Source organism: Crocodylus siamensis, chromosome 2 (assembly GCF_052110815.1).
Source record: "Crocodylus siamensis isolate JL-2025a chromosome 2, ASM5211081v1, whole genome shotgun sequence".
In the NCBI taxonomy this organism is placed as follows: Eukaryota; Metazoa; Chordata; order Crocodylia; family Crocodylidae; genus Crocodylus; species Crocodylus siamensis.
In genome coordinates this window covers 222,778,621-222,800,264 of record NC_143396.1, presented here as the reverse complement: position 1 = coordinate 222,800,264, position 21,644 = coordinate 222,778,621, and the positions used below count along the sequence as shown (strand labels likewise).

Below are 21,644 nucleotides of genomic sequence, written 5' to 3'. Positions count from 1 at the left end.
CAAGCAGGGTGCGGCGCCCAGGGGAAATCAGCCTGTGTGGGACCCCAACCCCAGACATGAGGAAGCTGGCGAGAGATTCAGTGGCGGAGGGTGGGGGGTGCCAAGCAGCTGAATGTGAAGCTGGCAGCAGTGCAGCTCTGCAGGGCCTGGGGTGGTCACCCCAATTCGCCCCCACCTCCAAGGGATGGCCGTTCACAGCTGTAGGACTCTGGGTCCTGGAAGTTGCAGGGTGCTGCCAGGACCCAGAGTTGGCAGCTGCTACAGCTGAGAGTCCCTTCAGTTGCAGAACTCCTAGCCCCCGCTGGGCATAATCCACCACTATGGCTGGGAGTCCTGCCACCTAATGGGACTCCCAACCACAGGGAAGACTGTTACACATGCAAATTAAAACTCAGTAGCAACCAGCTATAAAGTTAGTCCAAATTTTTGAGGTATAATTTTTGAGATATAACTTTATAGCAGGTTGGAGCTTTTCATGGTGCAATAGGTACTCTGTATGTGTAGCTGTTCTATAGGTAATTGCACAACTAACCAGTTAATTGCACGATAACTGTATGTTACACAGGGCTTGTCAGTCAATTCAGATAAAGTATGCTTAGTTTAAAAGTAAAACAGATGCTATTTCCTAACAGACCTACAAGCTTCTCTTGTGATCTGATAATTCAACTGGGCTTTTTCCAAGGTGGGCACTACAAAGCTTAATAATTCTGCAACAAGAATTTAGCCAACAGTTTTTTCCTAATAGAAGTAATAGACTCCATCTCAGTCTCCCACTGTTGTATTAGCAGGAATAAAAGATACCGGTAGCTAGAACAGTACTTTTGGTAAAGTAGTACTATTTTTATAAAATACATTTATCTGATTATAAGAGAGAGAGAGAGAGAGAATACAATCATAATATGTTTCTGTTAGTTGTTGTAGTGAATTTGATGGTTTTAGGTTTTTCTTTGCTCTAAAACCATTATTAGACACCCAAAATAAGACCTATTTAAGTCCCTGGAGTGCCACACTAACTGTGTATTCAGAGGCCAAGTCCTAACTGGTGATCACAGACTGAAGAATTCTATGGAACCCACCCAAACAAAAATAGAATTCTGTGGAATATAAGCCACTGTGTGAAACACGTTTTGGGTTTTTATGTCAGTTGTCCAAATGTCTCTGTTAAAATCTAGTGAATAAATGCCCTCCGTGTCCCAGATCCTCTTTTTTGAAAGGAGGCAGGCAGTTAAAATCCAGTATTTTGTGATGTTTTTTAAAAAATAAATATGAAACAAGCATTATTTTGCAACCCAACAATGTATAGGGGCAATGTATAGGGGGTGCACAGGCATGAGAGTGCCGGTACACCCCCTGTCAAGCCACGCTCCCTGTTTAGCTGGTGTGTAGGGGGGCAGCAGAGTACCAGTGCCCCCCCCCCCGTGAGCACTGGCTGGCGAGCGGGGCTGCCAGCAAAAGCGGCTGCGGTCAGCGGGATTGGTTGCTGGGGGACCCCGCCCTGGTCGCTGACTGGTGTTGGGGGTGGGGGGTGGGGCATGTGCCTCCCCTGGCTCAAGAGGCACCAGACACCCATGCAACCCAAACAAACCATTTGTATACATTCATAATTAAAATCAAAGGTCTACCTGAACAGAGATAGCCAATTTGACTTGTGTACTTAAGACATGCCAGTTCCTATAAATATCACCACATAGAAGAGAGTTTTATGGCTAGCATCATTTCACCCACCTTTGACGCACCTGCCAAAATGATCATATGCCCATTTATAGTTGGAGCATTCTTTAGCAAAAGCCCAGAGTGGGGCTCAAATTCATACCTCTGGAGCCACAGTGAGAGACCAAAACTGCTATGTCACTGGACCCTTCAGGAAGTCATAACACTAATATACAAAAGAGGAAGGAAACTTACAGATGTTCCACTCTCCACCTTTTAATTAATTTCTTTCTGGTGTGTCAACTAGTTAAACTGAAGGGAAAACACTCACTTACATGGACAGCAGGGCTGTGCAAAGCTTAGGTCGCTGATTCAATTCAGCAGAGATTCGGCCCAATTTGGAAGCCAAATCTCCTAATCCGAATCGAATCAGGAGACCATTTAATCTCCCCAAATTGAATTGGAACCCTTCGAATTGATTCAGAGAGATTCAGAAAGATTAGACAATTCAGACATAGACACAGCTTTAAATGTTTTTTCTACATACCTCAAGGTACCAGGGGGCTCGTGAATGCTGAGATGCTGGGGTAGATGGAGCGTCCCATGGGAGTGTGTGGGGGGTCCCTAGGACACTCGGCAGTGGACTCGGAAGTGGACCAGTAAAACTTCCAGTCTACTTCTGGGTCACTGGGGAGCACACTGGGGGTCCCTCTTATACCCCCTGGCTTGGCGACTGGTGCCTCCTTGGTCAAGGGGGGCACCCAGGGTCCCCCTGTGGCTGATGACTGAGCCAGGAGGTTTGGGGGTCCCCCGCATGGTCAGGGGCGGACCCATAAGTGACTCCTAAAGTGGACCCATTAGCAGACCCATAAGTACCTCTGGTCCACTTCCTGGTTTGCTGCTGAGTATGCGGGGGACCCCCTTGCACTCCTGTGGGACACTTCATCCACCCCAGCATCGTAGCATGCTTGGTACCTTGAGATATGTAGAAAAAACATTTAAAGCTGTGTCTGTGGCTGAATTGCTGATTCTCTGAATCAGCACTGAATCTTCAGATTCGGATTTGGCCAAATTGAATCTGGACAGTGATACAAATCAACGAATCAAATCACTGTCCCTGATTTGGGCTGAATCTGAATCGAATATGGCCCATTTTGCACACCCTTAATGGACAGCTTTAACTTATAAGGATACTTATTTCATTTATGGAATGACTGAGTTCTTGTTTGTCAAGACTGCCTAAGAGATTCTGAGTCTTGCCAAAGAATGATTCACTTATCCCAAAGTGCGTTAAAGATAATTCATTACATCCTACTATGCACTATATGATAAACTAATAAAATACTCTTACCAGAAGTCAATTAATTTAGGCAGAGAAGTGAAGTGATTTGTCTAAGGCCACTCAACTAATCAGAACCCAGGAATCCTGAATACCATTCTTCTGTCTGACCATATGACCAACTTCCCATGTTGCTCAGACCCAGCCCAAATAATAAATTTATTTTATATCAATTTTGTACTGAGAGTGGTTTACTTAAAGAGGGGCACTGTACAGGCCTAAGTATAATGTGTATGTAACTGCCTAATTGCTGCTTTTAGCACTTACCTGCAGTTTGCAGTTGAGCCAGTGGCGTGTCTACACAAGACACTAAATGCGCAGTAGACTAATTCTACTGTGTATTAGCATGTCATGGCAAAAGCCATGCTAATGCACTGATATGCAGTAGAATTAGTCTACTGCGCATTAGCATCACTAAAAAGGTGTGTGCTGGCACTACTGCACAGTAGTGCCAGTTACTGAGCATTGAGTTAGTACCTGTTATTACAGGTACTAAACTTAATGCGTGTAACTACAGAACATTAATGCACATGTAGAAGTGCCTAGCATTGCCTGTGCTAACCTACTAAGCATACACAGTAGGGTTATGATTGGGCAGCTATGGCTTGATAAGCCCCAAAACTTTAGTCACAGAAAAACTATAGCTACTGGGTGTTAGATGCTGGAAAAGGAGGAGGGTCCTCTGACCTTTTAGCTCAGAGGGTCAAGTGGTTAAAGCACTTTCCAAGGGAGCAAAACATCCAGATTTTAATTCCCTTCCTTCCCCCTGCAGCCCAAGGTGTTTTGAGCCTGTATCTCCTGGTTCCCAGAAAAGCAGTCTAATCCCCAGGTCATGGGCAGGGCATTGCCCAAGCCTCTCTCCAGCTTTGTTTGGTATCCAGTTTTATTTTTACTTCTTTAGCTCAGCTTTTCTTAACTCTCCTCCCCGCCCAAATCATTATATTATTCTGAAGAATTTCGAATTTCCATTTTTGTGTGTTAATTTTTCTGTGACATTTTTATATGCACTATGGTAAAGTCTCTATCATTTCTAGTAGTACAGTAACTTAAATAGCATAGTCTGCATGAGAACTAAGAAAATACCCATTAACGTATAGACAGTAACTGCTATTTTAGGAAGGTAGAGGCTATTTATATTTTTCCTTTCTTTCCCTTTTCTTTTTGTCTCAAAATCCACTGACCTATTTTTTTCCATTCCTGTTGGGCACTTAAATGAACCCTTTCCTGTCCTCCTCTTATTCCACCAAAATATGATTGAAACTTGCTGCCCCCTTCCTATCTAAAACAGGAGTTATAGTTCAAATGTATGGCTGGAAGGCTGCAATACTTACTGGCTCTGAGGATATTTTCTTTGCTGCTGCACCTGGACTGGACCTGCAGAGAGAGAACAGATTCTGTGAGATTTCACAGATAACACCCATAGCATGATATGTAGATTTAATGGGCAAGCTCCTGGGATCTAGAGACAGAGGCTCTACATATTTTTAGACCTTAACAGTCTTATATAGTATGTATATGATGCATATATTTAAGCCCAAGGTTATTTGTTGACAACCTGAATCTGATATCAGCAATTATAAAAACAAACAAGCCAGCCTAAAGGACAGAGTGCCAGGTTAAAAAAAATTACTACAAATCTTTCAGAAATACATTCAAACTTAAATTTTACATTAACATGCCAAGTTCACTCATATATAGTTGTTACTGCAGTAAACCTAAACCTAAATCCTGTACAATTTATGCCCAGACAAAAACTATAACAAAAGTATATAGTCATAATCTGTTTGAAAACTTAATTATTGCCACTTCTAGTTGAATCACCAAGGTGTCATAAACAAAAGATCAAAATGTTACCAAGTTAGAATGCGTTGCGTCTGAAAACATTTAATGGTTCTGCTTCACAGCTGTACAAACAGCTTCTGGCTGGAGCTAGACGAATTTACTCAGTTGTTTAAGTTTAGTTTAGCTAAATGCTGTTTAATGTGACTTTTACAGTGTAGCTCTACTTGGAAGAGACTGTATAAAAATGGCACTTCCTTTTTCAACTGATCTGTTCTCTGTAGGCTTGATTCCAGCTGTGTTACTCTAGTTTTATGCTAAGAGGCAGTCAGCTGATTAGTCTGAAGCTAGTCTCTAAGGGCACCTACACATGTGCCGGATGCCTGCTCTGACGCATGCTAATTAGCACACACTGGAGCAGACTCGATTAATCAAGTTTTCTGGAATGTGCTAATTAGCATGCTCCAGCAGCCTTAGTGTCATGTGTGTTCAGCATCTCCATGTTTCAAAATGGTGGTGGGGGCACTTTAACTGAAGTTTGTTTAACTAAAGCGCCCCCCCACACTCCCCTCCCCCCCGGTGCTGTTTTGAAGCTCAGGACTCTGAATACACGAAAAGCTCTTGGTGCTTCAATGACAGACACTCCCGAAAGCCACTTTAATTAAAGTTCACCCCTCCCCCACTCTCAAGCACATGTAAAGACACCCTAAGGTGCCCTACCTTTTGCAAGCTTTATGCTAGTGTAACGCCAATGAAATTAATAGTGCACATTCATGTAACATTGAAATAACAGTGGTAAATTAAATCCCATTTATTTAGAATTACATCTCCTTGCTATGGATAATATAATAATTTGTTGTTAGTGTTAGTTCTACAGAGCCATCACTGCTTATATTATGGCTGCTTGTACACTTCACAGGGGTTTACTTCGGTTTAATTTTCCCTAAATTGAAGTGGTGGGTTTTTAAAAACCCTGCTTCAATTTAGGGCAAAGTAAACCCCATGGCATGTACACAAGGGTCGGGCCTGATCCTTACCTGCCTCTGGTGGCAAGGGAGGAGGGGAGGGCAAGTTGCCAGTGGGCCGAGTGGTCCCTGAGCTGCAAGGGGGGCGGGGGGGAGGGGGCAGTTTTTCCCTCCGTGGTGGCAATGGCGTTCCCCAGGTGGCACCCACCTGCCCAGGGGCACTGCAGCTGTGGAAGAAAGCACCAGTCCCTTCACAGCCGTGGAGGAAAGCACCGGGCCCCCACGCAGCTGAGGCAGGCAGGCTCCGGGGAGGAAAAAAAATTAAGTTCAGGTTTCCTGCTTTTCCCCCCCCCCCCCTTCAGTGAAGCCTGCCTGCACGGGCTGCTGCCAAGCTGCCTACACAGCTTCTGAGCTGCACGGGGCCCGGTACTTCCCTCCACGGCTGTAAGAGAGCAATCAATGTAAAACACCTTGGATATGTTGTATTTTGCTGTCCCCCAAAGTCAATTAATGTGCAATACGCTGCCAACAGTGTAAATGGTCACACCATTAAAGCAATGCAAAAGGGCATTTAAGCTGCTTTAAAGGTCAATTTTGTGGTGTGTACAAAGGGCCTATGTCTTCACTGCTGTGGTAACTCAAGTTATCTACCCTTGAGTTAATTTCTCTCAAGTTTGCCTAACGGCCACATTGTAAAACAACATTGAAGAGGCACCAATGATGTGATTAATCGTTGCATCTTAAACTGTAATTTTTACTTCCATGTGGACTTGCCAACTTGTGGTAAAACTATCACCACATTTGGGTGACTGGGTCTTGTGTGAGAATGGGACTCAGGTGAGGACCAATGCTTGATTTATATAATTGAAGTGAACTTTGCAGGCAAGATAAGTCCTAAAGAAAGTGTAAACTGGATTCTTTTCCTTTTTGTGCTTCATCAATACAAGTGTTACTATGTTTAAATTACAGGGTTAATAAATTACAGCTGAGCAAATGATTTCTCGATAATGGAGTTGCACAGGGTACACTGAGGGCATAATTTTCTCCAAAAAATTTTTATTACTGATGAAGACAGCTTAGGAAGAAAGAGCCCAGTTTAACTTTCAGTTATCAAACTGAGTTTTATGGGCTGGTACCGAGAGAGACATCTTTTTGCCTGTAACTTAATCTGGAAATGATGGAGGAACGATGAACCCCAAAATGCCATTTTTACTCTCTTTTCAAAACAGAGCCATCTCTTAAGTCTGAAACCGATTCTTCCCTGATATTTAATCCTCTTTCTTCCATCCACAGCAGCTTGCCCCAAATGTATATAATTCACAGAACAAACTGGATTCTACAGCATAACACAGTCTATTTATTGTAATGGAAGAATTTATGACAGTAATGTTGCAACTTAGAGTGGTTTATGGTGTCCTTCCCTGAAAAAATTGTTGCGTTTAAAAACAAACAAACAAAAAACTGAACCCACCCTTTTTCCCAGCAAAAATGCCACAAAGGGAAATTCCAGACAAAATGTCAGTGATGCCCCAATTTGGCCCAGAGTTGTTTTTCTAGATTTCACAGACATGATAAAATAATAACTCAGTGGAAGAGGAAAATATCTCTTCATGATTAACTGAAGAACAATTCTGGTCCAAAAAAGAAGGTATAATGGTATGAGAGAGTGGAAGAGAAAGACAGGGACATAGAGGGTGACACAGAGAGGACAGAGAAAGAGACAGAGAAAGAATTGGGGTTGGTACAGGGTAACTCCAAAGATGTGGTATGCAAAAGGAGAGATGGGTCTATATGCATAAGATATTATTTAAAATGAAAGAGGCACTCTAATTTTTACTGAAAACCACATGGAAAGAGAAAATAAGGAATGGCCTGCTGCAAAATAATCAAGCAATTCAGCAAACCGTGGAATGAAACCTAGTGAAACGACAACACACTCCTAAAGAAAAAAAACCAAACAAACCAAACCAAAACACAGCAACTCAGAAACAATCTCTTAAAACAAACTAATTAAAAATATGTGATCCAAAGGACACAGATAAAGCTACTAGAGAGAGAGGAAAAATGTTAGTGGACAAAGACAGTGCTAAAGAAGTAAAATGAGTAAAAAGAGTCTTCAACAAAGTAGAGGAACAGAAGGAGCCCAAACCCATAGCGCAAAGCAATGTTTGCGAATGGAAAGCAGCTCCTTTGAGCAGTAATAGTTACTCTCAAGTCGTAGCCTCTATTCCTCCTGAGTTCATCTTTAAGCCCTTCCAACCTATAGTGGAGCTAGTGTATGGACAAAAACAAGAGATTTATAATGAACAGAGTAGCTGAGATTTGCAGGTCAAATCTTCTAATATAAAACCGTGCTGACAGAATAGCTCTCTCTTTCATTGTCCAAATGACAGTGGCAATGGGACAGCTGGCTTTGAACATAGCCTCTTGGAGGTCATTTTTTTATTCTGTGCACACAGAGGACTTAAATAACCAAGCTAAATTGTGCTTTGTGGTGTCTTACAGCAGACCTGAAGTTTACACTTTTATCACTCACCTGATTGACATCATATGCAGGAGGGGACATAATTTGTTTCCATAAATTTTAAAAGCAGCTGTGGAAAAGGGATCGTTGGTAATGAAAAAAAGAGCTCGATCAGCTCGACTCAATCATTTCCCAGCCTATGCTCACAGCTGTGGCTGCACACTGTATTTTAACATGACTGATGGCATAATCAAATATTCTTGTATGTTTTATATTTCATGTTTATATCCTAAGCATGTATGTTTTTTAAAACATTTTTTCATTATAATTGCTACTTTAAATCTAAAAAAAAATGACAGTATTTTATAACTTTAACCTATTGTGGAGCTTTCTCTAAATAACATTTGCTGTGTGTGTCTTTTTCATGCTTATGCTTTGCCTTTTTGTATCTACGGCATTTTTCAAATTTGTATTTGTTTCACACCTAACGTTAAATTGTCTTGTGTACTGTCACATATTGTATCGTGTTTTGTTGGAAGAGGTTTGTAACAACTAATTCTTCTCTTACTCAGAGGACTACTCCACACATAGTATGTACCTAGCTATACTACAGTATTTCACAGGAAATCTATAGCTCTAATTTTTCTCCTGTCTACATCCCCCTGACTCACAATACATCATTGTAGAGGACCTCTGAATAAACTGGGCTTTCATCCACAATCATATGTGACCCAGGCAGAAAATATCAGAAAGCAGAACCTCCACTTTCTATTGCTCTGACCTTTTTTAGGATTTTATTATAACAAGTTATAATTTCAATGCTCTGAAATACAAAGTAGGCCTTCTTTGAATGGGCAGAAGCACTAAACATTATGTGAAATACAGTAATTTAAAACAAAGGGGAGGGAATGGTAAAAAGAAGAAACCTGATGACAAGTTCTTTCTATCAGTTGTGACTGGTTTGATACATGGAGGACTCACTGTTTGCAACACACTAGATGTATTTAAATATACCTGATATGGTGTGCTTTAAATCATAGTGGTCATAATGGTATTTCATCAAGTAAAATAGAGAATGACACAAGGAAAAGCTCATGCTACAAGTGAAAAATTAATGTGAAAAGTAAAAATAAATAAAGATAAACAAGAACAGAGAAACCTTTTAACACATTATTACAATCTTTAGGAATGGTTAGAGAAATTACTTACCTTTTATAGGTCAAAACAAGATTAGCACAGAGTATTAAGTCAGCTCTTCATTATGGGAGGGACAATTAAAAGCCATAGGTTATAGTAAAATGAACTGCTACACAAGGATGAAGTGTTTTCAGCCCAATATGAAAAGCTAACTCTTAGGGAAGAACATTTCAACGCAGGTTTACAACACAAAGACAATTCAGAACAATGACATCAAAACACATGGTTTTATCACCAACAACAGATAGAAGCCATTTCTCAAGAACACAGAAGACTGTAGGAAGCTAACCCATAATCTATATAATTTATGGGAAAGCATATGCTCCAGTACTAAGAAGGCATGCAGAATGTGGAACCACCAGCAGAAACCCAAATATATACATACACACAGAGGACTAAGATACAGGGAAGGGAATGGGTTAGCCAAACTGTAATGAAGGAAGCAGGATATGCAAAGCACAGCAGCAGTTATGAATCTGAGAACTATCTTCCTTTAACTGTCTTTTAAAAGACTCATTTAAGAAGTTGGAACAAAATTATTTTCATCATTGCATCTACCACAAACCAAAGCTGGGGCTAACACCGAACTCTTATCACCTTTCTCTAAGACTTCCACAGTTACGGGGAAACCACATAATTCTACTCTGTGTGTTCTGCTGCCATTGCTGTCATTGCTGTATTGCTATCATTTCCCATCTGTGATTCATAAGAGAGCTGGAGTGTGTCAATAATATATAATCCATCTCTGGAATACAACCCCCCAGTAGTATTTGGATTGCTTTTCTGTGTAAGACTCTGGTAGCATATAAGTGGCAGCCAGACAACTATATACTACTGCTCTGCTTTTCAAATTCTGCTACTCTTCAGCTTTTGCTTCTCTTATTTACCAGCAATTATTAATTACTAGATAATTCACGCAGATTACTGTCAGGTTTTTTTGAATGATCCTATAAATACTGAAGACTTTCCTGCCTTAAACAGGTATCAATGATCCCACTGTCCTATTTTTAAAAATATGGGTTTGCTCTGGTATTGCTTTGTCTATATCTAAATAAATTGAAATCACAGTATTTTATAACAATATGCCAGATTTATGTTGTAACATGGTAAATCATAATGCTTTTGGTTCACTACAATGAAACATTGCATATAAGGTAACTGAGCTAGGAAAGGCCTGGAGAAATGTACTGAGATTTAATGTTTATTGGAAATGTTTTGATTTTATTTTAAATGAAGTCTAAAGAATGTTGGAAAATATGGTTGAACTTTGGTTGAATTAAAATACAATAATGCTGATTTTGAATGGGTTGTTCCATTATGTGGCAAAAATATGTATAGAATGACAAATCATTTTGAACTTACCTTAAAATTGTTTAAAGATAAATAATGCTGTTAAAAAGATTAAAAGACCCAACTTATGAAATCATGCCTACCTAGGGTAGCCATCACAGAGGACAGTCTGGTTGTCCTCTGTTCTCTATTGAGACAGAAATGGACACCTTTATGTCCTCTACCTTTCTCTTCAAGAGGTTTTGTATCAATAGAGGACAGAGGACAGAGTAGAAAACCGAAATGTCCTCTATGATGGCCACCCTATGCCTACCCAGGATAGCACTTAAGCTGGCACTTAAGTACTGTTCTGAAAAGGAATGGACTTAATGGGTGCCTGTACATGAGCTGGGGGCTGCTCCGACATGCTGTAATTACAGCGTGTTGGAGCCAACTTGATTGAGTCTACTGAAGCATGCTAATGAGCACAATCTAGCCAGCCTCCACGTCTCATGTGTCAGTGTCCCCACACTTCAAAATGGTGGCAGGGGTGCTTTAACTAAAGCTTGTCCAATAGGCTCTATTTAAAGTGCCCCTGTTGCCATTTTGAAATGCTGAGATACTGATACATAAGACACCCCAGGCCCTTTAATTAGAGCACGTGCAAAAATGCCCAATGTGGTTAACTGCTATCCTGAATTGGGGCTTAAGTCAGTACAGAACTGAAGGAAACTCTATCATATGTATACCAGAAACATTAAAAAAAAAAGAGAAGGGAAGTGAACTCAAGGGAATACATTTGGGGCAAATCTGTTATTCGGTAACAAACTTTTAAAAGGGAAGGTTTTGTTATGCCCTTATGCAAACACCAGTAATAGCTCAAATGAGTGATACTGATGGTAGTTTTCGTATCCTCAAAGAAGATTTAATGAGAAAAAAGATATCTCCAAATAAAAAGGGTTTTAAAAATAAATTCTTTACGATTCTTTATACCCCCCCCAAAGAGAAATAATTTTAGAAAGAGATTTTAGCAATATGCTGAATGCTAGATTGGATACATCAGCCACTAGACAAGAGAACTGCAAATCCTGGATGGTGTCTTTATAAAAACAGGACAAAAGAGTTTTATCTTTCCTCATTTTACTCTCATCCACAGAAACTTCATATGCATATATAGATATTATTCTTATCTCTAATACTTCACCCTTTCTCCCTTTCCAATTATAAATACAGACATAAGATTACATGGTCAGAACATGCTCCAACCAGCCTAACATTTAAATTGGGGCATGGGTGTAGATTTGGTATAGAGTGTGGAAATCCCTCTATAAGCAGACTGGAAGGATGAACTATTTTATATTATAAGAGAAAATAAATTTTAAAAAGATATTAACCAATATTTGGAATATCATGACTAGGACACCTACAAAGGAGCTTTCTCTCAGATGCAAATAAGGCCGTGATTAGAAGTTACTTTACTAAGAGCCTCATAGTTGAAAAAAGACAGACAAAAAATCTGTAAGACAGACTGCAGTTGGTAGAGGCAATGTAAAACTAAAAGGTGTCTAATTAAAAAAAAGTTCCAAAAAATTCTGTATGTATGCATCCTGAGTAAACACCTTTATATACCTGAGTAAACACCTTGTTAAATGATAAAACAGAAGGAGCCCTTATGTGTACAAAGCATTTTTTATACTGAGAAAAGGGATGAAGGGAAGAAAGTTGGCAAGCTTCTGGCCAGAAAGATAAAAGGAAAGTGCAATAGCTATATAATCTTCCACCTTCTGGTTAGGAATAGAGAGTGGCAAAGAAATAAGGAATGCCTTTTCATACTAGCATAAAAATCATTCTGAACCAGTTATTTAAGTATGAAAAAATAACTTTTTTCTGGGTTGTGCCTTCAGGTATGCCAATGAGAAATACACCCACTCAGTTAACACCCGCCCCCCCCCTCCCCCCCCCAAATCGGGCAGCGCAGGCAGCACAGGAGAAGCCCTGAGCATGTTAAGCAGTCTTTACTGCACATTCTGGTACACAGGATCTCCTGAGAAACAGCTTGACTTCAGTGTTGGGGTGCACACTTCGGACCATTCCAGTTGTGTATGGCCTTCTCTGAAGCTGTCCACACTGCCTAATTTGTGAGCTTGGGTCTATTTGGAGTTAGCCAGGGTGAGGGGAGGAGGCACGACACATTTTTCTTGGCTCTGTGACTCTGGTACCTCTAGCACCAGGGTCACTTGCCATAACCATGGAGCTAACATATATAATAATGAAGGAATAGGCAATGTTGTAAAGTTACCCTACTTATTACTTACTTCTAGATTCCCAACAAGATTTCCTGGAGCTTCTGGAAGGAATTAAATGCTGAGGAACTGGAAACTCCACTTATTCCTCCAGAGATATAAATGACAAGATCAACTCATACTTGGACACACACAAGCTTTCACCTAGAAAGAACTGTGATTTCACACAGTTTGTGTGCACATGATAGTTCTGTTTGTGGAGGGAAGAGTTTAACCTGCCTGAAGTACTTTGTGAATCTGTTAGAGGCCAATATATTTCAACGCCTCCAGCTTCTGGTTCTATGTTTAAGTACAGAATTAGCAACAAGCATGGTGGGCAACCAAAACCATACTTATTCGCTGCAATACTTTTCATTGTAACATTGTTTCATTGATTATCTTATTGCATTTATTGCTCAGTGTTCATCAGAGAAAAACAAGTCTAACATCCTTCATTAAGTCTTTCGTATGGAAAGCTTGTATGGTGGGGATTAGGTAATTCTGCATCCCATGTAACCATCAGGCTTCCACTCTGTCTTACTTTCACACTCACTCAGCCACTGGCAAGTTGATAAATCACTTGGCCTTAGGAGTACGTTGTTACATGTCTAAATTCTTTCCTATCTGACCAGTATTAAAACCTTTTCAAACTTCTTGTCTGTTCCAGTTCAATAGGCTTTTTAACTGTCAGGAAGGCTGAAAATCTGACAGTCCTGTAAATAAAGGTTTTATCTCCTGGCACAGAATGAATTATTGTCTGACCCCATGGCACACATTAACAAGATTAACATTTTTAATAAAGCTCTAGTCTTCTTACTTTCCTTATTCTTTGTTTTAAAATGAGAATTTCCACTGCTTTCACAGTTCTCTTCCTTGGCTGTAGTAACAGCCAAATCAACTGCAGCATTGCAATGAACTAATTCAGGCAATACTGCAAGAAATGGAAACTATTTATTTTTAATCGGATTACATGCAAGTATCACAAATTTAAAAATGTAACCTATATTCCCTCCCAAAATATATTCAAGGTAGTAATAATATTCAATATATTCAATATTAAGTCAAGCACTTGAAAGTTAGGAAATAGCAGAATTAAAGTTATCTGTGCCCTCCTAATTTTTCCTTGTGTATACACATTATAGTAAAACCTTAATTACATCAAAATATACTATTTTTTTTCCGCAGGAGTTCCTGCCATGGGATGCAGAATGGTAAATGAATGTGGCAGTCTGACTGATATTTTTTAATCTGCATTGTTTAGTGAGTGCCCAAAGTCTGCTATAAATAAAGACCTGATGAACGATGCCTTGCATTTGAAAACTTGTCTAACTCTGTCCCAATTACAATGCTGGCCCAATAAAAGAGATCACCTTCAAAAATCCTTGCCTCTAAATAAAAATAAATAAATAAAAAAATTCCTTAGGGGCTCTTCTATTACACTCAATATCATAGTAGCAAGAACCTTACATTTGTTGAAGAATTTACCTACTGTGATCCTGAAATATAGGGAAGCATTCTTGATTTTAAAGTGTGACACTGTGGCACAGAGCTATTTAACCAAACTTTTCAGAAATGGCCATTAATTAACTTGCAGCGCCTTGGGCTGGATTTATTTTAGAGATGATAAGCACCCAGAACTTTCACTGATTTGAATTGAATTTACGAATTTTGCAAGTGCTTAGCTCAGGTGAAAGTCAGCCCCTAGGAAGGACACTCAGAAAACTGGTTGACATTTCTAAAAATGTTGGTGTAAAAGACTTGCTTAGACACACTTGAGAAGTCTGACCTGGCAGAGACGGGAATAAAACTTAGTACTTCTTGGAACCAATCCAGTGCCTTAAATGACAGCATCATGTTTTCTTTTCCTGAGGTTTATTTTTCATTCATATCTTTCAACATCTTCCATGAAAGAGGCAGGGGTCTTTCCTGTCTTACAATTTCATTAACCAAACATTATATGTACTAATTACCAGTGCTGCAGTCTCATTCTAAGATTTTGCCTGGTTAGAGATTAATAAAAATAAATTTGGGAAAAAATGTTGTTGATTCTTTAGTTTTGGTAACCCCTATTTGTTGTCAATGTCTGAATAAACAGTTAATGGGAAAAGGAAATATTTATTTGTTAAACATGTATTGTTTCTAACACTTTGATTAAGATCTGATGCAAAGTCTATGGAGTCAGTGCAACTGTATCCACTGATTTTTTTTAATGTCTGAAAGAGCTTACAAATTGCCTTTCACACTCTTTACACCTGTAACCAGTGCAGCAGGAAAATGCCTGATATTTCTAAGGTGAGGAAAAAACTCTTAAGAACAAGAAATTAACCAACATCTTACGTTTTTACAGTATGAAGAAATAAGTAAAGGACATGACTCTTTTTTTTTTTCTAGGTTACCTTTTAGGGTAAACTCATACTTCATTTATAAAATTTCTTCTTAGTGGTGCTCTCTCAAACAAGTACGGCTGAAATTTTGAATGTTCCGTGTCAGTCCAAAATAATTTGGAGAACCCAAATAAAAGTAGGTTTATATTTCAGTCACCTCCTGACATTCCTTCATGAATCCATTATAATTACCATTTGTTTGCAGCTACTGAGTCAGTTATTTATTTTCACTGTAGCAATTTTATCTAACCTCTATTTCTCTAATCTATTTGTAATATGTCACGTGAGGGACTTTGGCAAAAACCTTACTAAAGTCCAAGTACACTATATCTATTGAATTCCCTTCCATCCATGCAACTAGTTACTTTGTCAAAGAACGAGATCATCAAATTCATCTAGCACAATTTGTTCTCAACAAATCCATGCTGGCTGCTCCTGATCAGGCTTTCCTCCTCCAGATGCTAACAAATTGACTGTTGCACTCACAGCAGGAGCTCTTTTCCAGCCTAGTATACTGGTATTTCTATGCTGTAAAACAGATTCCTAGGGAGATGTGGACTAAAAGCCTGGAACTTAATTTTGTTTTCTGACTTTCAAAGAGATGCAAAAGGTGACTTGATAACGGGCACGCCGTATAAGTGCATTCATATTTGAAAGCATGCCCAGATACTGGATATTAATTTGTTTTAGATATCTGGTTGAGTGTGGGTATGTGCATGTATGAACTGTGCAAATGGTCATATACACACAGGCATAGTCAGAGAGAGACTGAAGGGGAGAAGGATAGGAGGTTCTGTGTGGTAGTTTCTCCTTTGCACCCTTCCATTGCACCTATAACAGGGTTGCCAATTGTCAGTAAATTTACTGTCAATAAAAAAACAGGCTAAAAATGGTTATCAATAAAATCCATAAAAATCTTCAGCTGTCGGTAGAATGTAAGCAACTGCAGCATAATTGGAGCTCTAACTGACAGAGCATGGCACCACTTGGTGCCCAAGCAGGACTGCAGCATCCTGCAGGGGGTGTCCTCTCAGCCATATGCTGCTGATGCTGCATCCTAGGTTATAATACTGTTGGGTCACAGGTAAGCTACCTGTGCTGAGACATGGGCCAAAAGGCGTAACACTGCAGAGCTGGCTTCGGTGGGCACTATGGTGCAAGATGCAATCAGGGGCATTAGGCCATGGGGTGAGTAGGGGGCCCATGGTAGGGGGGAGGGAGCAGCACAGTGTAAAGTAATCACTGCAGTCAAGCAGGGTTGCCAATCCAAGAATATTTTTTAATGCAAACTTCTTACTGACAACCAAGATTTTTTACTTTTTACAATGGTCAATGTTAGACCTTTAAATTTGAACCTACGCCTTCTAACTGGGTCCTAGCATCAGGGCAAAGCCTGACAGAAGAGTCATGTTTACATTATGTGAACATTCTTCAGTAAAAACATGTGTCAGTAAAAAAGTTTGGCTCTCAGTAAAAATCTTGTAGATTGTCACCAAAAAAAAAAAAAAAAAAAAAATTCTTGCCTTGGCAACCCTGACCCCCATACTTCTGACCCTCTGTACAGCTCAATGCTACTCCTTGCAAGGGTGCACATTATCTGTATACTTCCCTGCCATCTAGTCTCCCTGGTGCTGTGGATATGGATCAATTCTGTTGCATAAGGGGATCTGCAGGGCTTTGAAAGAGGTGCAAGAATTGACTTTTAAGCTGTCTATGGATAGAGTTTTAAATGCTATGAGCTTATAAAAACAAGCACACGGCTGGTACAAGAAAAGAGCTTCAAGAATTATATAGAGGTGCACCATATATCGGGCATACACTGGATAGGCAGCGATAAAAGGAAAATTAACATTATCAGCAACTGGCTTTTTTTGCCTTGTGTAGCTGATAATGTCAATGATAAATCCTGTGTGCATGTGCACAGCCGCAGCATGCATGCAGTCAGGAATGCAGCCAGGCAGCTTGGAGAGCAGTTACCAGCTGGTAAGTCCGTGTGGGGGAAAGGGTTGGGGAGATGGAAGGGGCATGGGGGAACAGATCGAGGCCACCATGATGAGGGAGGGAGTGGGGCAGGGGCAGGGGGTTGCATTCATGGCCCTGGCTGGGCAATGCCTACCCCTGCCCCATTCCCTCCATCACCATGGGTGCTTTGACCTCTCCCCCAACTCCTCCCTCCTTCCCTGCACAGACATACCAGCTCACAGACTTACCAGCAGAAGGCTGCTCTCCAAGCTGCCGGGCTGCATGCCTGTAAATCAGCTATTGGATTGGTATTGGATGATTTGGCTGGTTAATAATCAGCCACTGGTATAGTCACGAAAATCTTTATCGGTGCACCCCTAGAATTCAACTAAGAAAGATTTGAAAGTCTTCCCTTTGCTGAAATCTTCCTTTGTTTCTATCAAAATCTTTCTAACAATTTCAGCTTAGAAAAGTAACATGTTCAAGTTTTTCTGTACTTAGTTGTGAAGGAATTTACTAGAATGGCACTTATGAAAGTAAGTCTCATGTCTTTTCTTAGGGAAATATGCCCACATAAAAATTAGCTGCTATCTTAGTTACTGGAAATTTTCTGCAACATATGTACGGTACTCAATTTGCAACTGTTTAATTTGGCTATTTGTAACGTAGTGTGTAAAATGGTCTTTAGACTAGGTTTACCAAAAGCTCAGGTTTAAACATTCATTTTGAATTATACATAATCAAAACAGCACTAATAGTTATTTATGCAATACAAAAAAACCCATGGAAGAATGGGTTCAATGACATTCTCATTTGGGCTACAAGGTCTAAGCATGGAAAGGTTGACCCAACAAAGAATTTTTTTCTAAAGTTTTAAGTAAGTGAAGTTGGTCATAACAATCTTAGCCATCAGTATAGTGGTCATTGTGGTAAGCAATATAGGCAGTAATTCGGAGAAGCAAACATGGCTTACATATATGCGTGTAAAAATGAATAAAACTCTTGCAAGTAGTAAGTAAATTGCATCACAATCATCAAGCACTGAAGAGCAAGTAAAACTACAGTATATGAATCTCTTTGCTGATTGCAAGTCTAAAGCAAGATTAATTTGCTTTATGAAGAGGTAGTTATTTATAGAGGCAGTAATAATTTCCTTGGGAAATCTTTACAGTGAAATCAGAATCACCATGGCTTAGTAGTGGTTTTGTTTTACTCAGTTTATTAAGCAAGATCTAGGGTTAGGTGGGGCTGAAATGGAGCAAATGGTGCACTAAGAACTATTGGACCATGTCACCATGAGCAGGAACATGTCGTCTACAGTGTCTCAAAGCCTTTGGAAGTGCTGCAAAATAAACGTGGCATTCATGATTCCATTCACCGAAAATCCCGGTATCTAAAAAACTCATGCCAGAAAAAAGTGAGGCAGCACATGTGGCTGTAGTATGCACCACCTGAAACTGGAGCCTGGCCAGCCAGAGCCACATTCCGGCTGCCTGCCAGGCTCTGTGCGCCTGGATCGCTGCCACAGCAGCCCCAGGAGGCACCCCTGGACCCCAGGTGAGGCTGCTGGGGACAGCCCAGGTGCTGGCCCCAGCCTCTTCTACCCCACCTAGGGCAATTTGCCATGTGCCAGAGTACACATGCAGGGCTGTACCCGGGGACAACTAGCAGTGGCACATATCTGTGCCGCTGCTAGTTGTCCCTGGTGAAATGCATGTTCTTGCTCGTGGGGATGCACCCTGGGAGAGAATCTGTTCCACCTTGCGCGCATTTAATGAACTTGTGTGTCTAAGTGTGATTTTATTCCACCCTGCTCAAGTCCCTGAAAATCCATTAATGGATCTACTTTGTAACATGCTGTCATCTGATCATTAAGATTCGGTCACAAAAAACAGCAGCGAGGAGGAGGACTCACCCACCTTTTGTATTAACAGTTTTTCAGGGACTAAAGCAGCATGGAACAGATTTGCGCTTAGGTGCCTAAATCCACCAGGTGCTTAACAGATGGAATGAATCTGGCCCTATATCTTTGAACATAAAATGTAATGGCTTTCCAAAAGCAGTTACTAATAATACTTAGGGAAGCATATTTTGCATTAAATTTTTTGCCAAAAATGCTAGATCACCTCAGAAGTGATTTGCCAGGAATTGGAAGGATCAGATTCCTTCAGAACCATCTTCAACATGGCAGTGCCCTTCCTGAAATGCACTAGGCCTTGCACTCTGGAAACCCTAGGCCACACTGTTGAAATCTATGAGCTGCTTGGTGCATTGTACTGAGAATAGAATATAGACTTAAATGGACTTCAGGAACACTGAAACTGGGAAATTGATTACGGAAAAGGGGATACAGAAAATGGGAATCAATGTATTTGGACTGAGCACATTCCCTTCCCTTTACATGACTTTTTCATAAATCATAGATAAACAGATAGGGAGGCTTGGTAAGGGGAATGGGACTCCCTTTCAGCTTAATAATAAGTTTACATTTATAGACTGGAAACTAGGATGTAAATAACATTGATGAGAACAGACTCACATTTGAACTATAAACTGCTGATATTGATACAGCTGCATAATATTGAAAATGATCATGTGGTTTCTTAAAAACAGTTTCAAACTATTATTTCATAGATTTCATAGACATTAGGGCTGGAAGGGACCTTAGAAAATCATTGAGTCCAGCCCCCCATCCCCAGTGGAGGAAGTCAGCCAGGATCATAGGATCCCAGCAAGATAAACGTGCAGATGTCTCTTGAAGGCGTTCAGAGTAGATGCTTGAACCACCTCCAGCAGCAGTCTATTCCAAACCCTGGGGGCTCGGACAGTAAAGAAATTCTTCCCTATGTCCAGCCTGAAATGGTCACGGAGGAGTTTGTGACCATTCGACCTTGTCATCCCTTGGGGCGCTCTGGCTTATAGACACAAGAAAGTTAGGTCACATTTGATGGCAATTTCTGTTGATGACTGAGCCAAGAAATCTATAATTAATGTAATTAGAGTAAGTTTTAATTTGTTTTAATTATTTATATTTCAGCGAGTGGGCCAATTTTTCATGGGTCCTGCTCTTGATAGTGTCTCAGGCTCTGGAGTTTAACATATGCTTTTCTTGCATTGTTTGGTTTTGATGTCTTGTTTCCTCTGGCTTTATGCACCTTGCTCTCCAGTACAGGTGCTTAATGCTGGCAAAGACATCAAGTGCCAACAAGCACCAACACCTGGGTAGTGTTCCCTCTAAGCTGCATGGTGTGCACATCCACACAGGCGCGCCTGGCAGCGCAGCATGAGGACGCCTGTCCGACTGCACAAGCCGCACAGCTCAGAGGGAATACTGGGTGCAGATTCAGCAACACCTGCTTGCTTTAGATGCCACAGTTATTTTCATTTTCTCATTCTTTCTCACTCTTTATGGATATCCCTTTGCTCTCCCAGGGTTTGAGCGAGATCTAGAAGCTTATTATTAGTGAGACAAACCTAAACCTAAATAGTTAGACTGCTTCAGGGAAGTGAACCTTCAGTACAGCTGCTCAAACCACTGTTTCTGAACAACTGTGCATAAGCCACTTCGTTGCTTTTCAGCAAGAATGTTTGACTACAGCCACCTAAATGGATCAATGATAAGTGCTGTATAATGGACAGCAGTTAGAAGCTGAATAAAGAAAACTAAATAACCTGCTGAAATAGAAACCAAGGGTGTACGCTCAATCAGGATTTTTTGGCTCCACATAATGTAAGGGTAGGTTAGGTATAATCTAAGGCAGTGTTTTTCAACCTTCTTCCATTTGCGAACCTCTAAAAAAGTCTGAACGGAGGTACGGACCCCTTGGAATTGTAAGTGTAAGTATTCACTAACTGTTGATTGATCATTGTCATCTTTTGCAGACCCCTTAGATATAGTCTGTGGATCCCAAGGGGTCCATGAACCACAGGTTGAAAACTACTGACCTAGGGAAAACCTATGAAAATTCCTCATTTAACTGAATGCAGTTATTAGCAAATGAAGAAGAAATTGAAACTGGGAAATACAATAGTAGATCATGCATATGAGTCTAAGATGTATGAACTGAGTCAGGGCAAAGGCAGAAAGGTCTTAAGTTTTCTAATTCTACCCTCACAGACAATGTAGTATTATTTCTTATAGGATCATAGAAAGACATAAGCCCCTACTACAGTTATGGATGAAATGCCTTCCTCCTCTGTGGAACTGTAAAAGGAAGGAGAAATACATAGACATATATAACTGGATTTGGATTAATTTTAGTGTCATATTTTGGAAATAGTAAGGAAGAGCTTAGAATTTCAATTTTGATCAGCAGTGCTGTAGCTATGATGGTGCAGAAAATGTACAAGAGG

At 40.3% G+C, this 21,644-nt stretch overlaps 1 protein-coding gene across 9 annotated transcripts in view; it reads right to left on the bottom strand.

The window, feature by feature from the left end:
- The window catches only part of GPHN (gephyrin), a 612,917-nt gene that overhangs the window by 112,055 nt on the left and 479,218 nt on the right, over positions 1 to 21,644 (bottom strand). For all 9 annotated transcript variants that reach the window (XM_090033171.1, XM_090033172.1, XM_090033174.1 and 6 more), the window contains one exon: positions 4,321 to 4,363. In XM_090033171.1, coding sequence (XP_089889297.1) covers positions 4,321 to 4,363 — 43 coding nt within the window. The remainder of the gene's footprint in view (positions 1 to 4,320; positions 4,364 to 21,644) is intronic.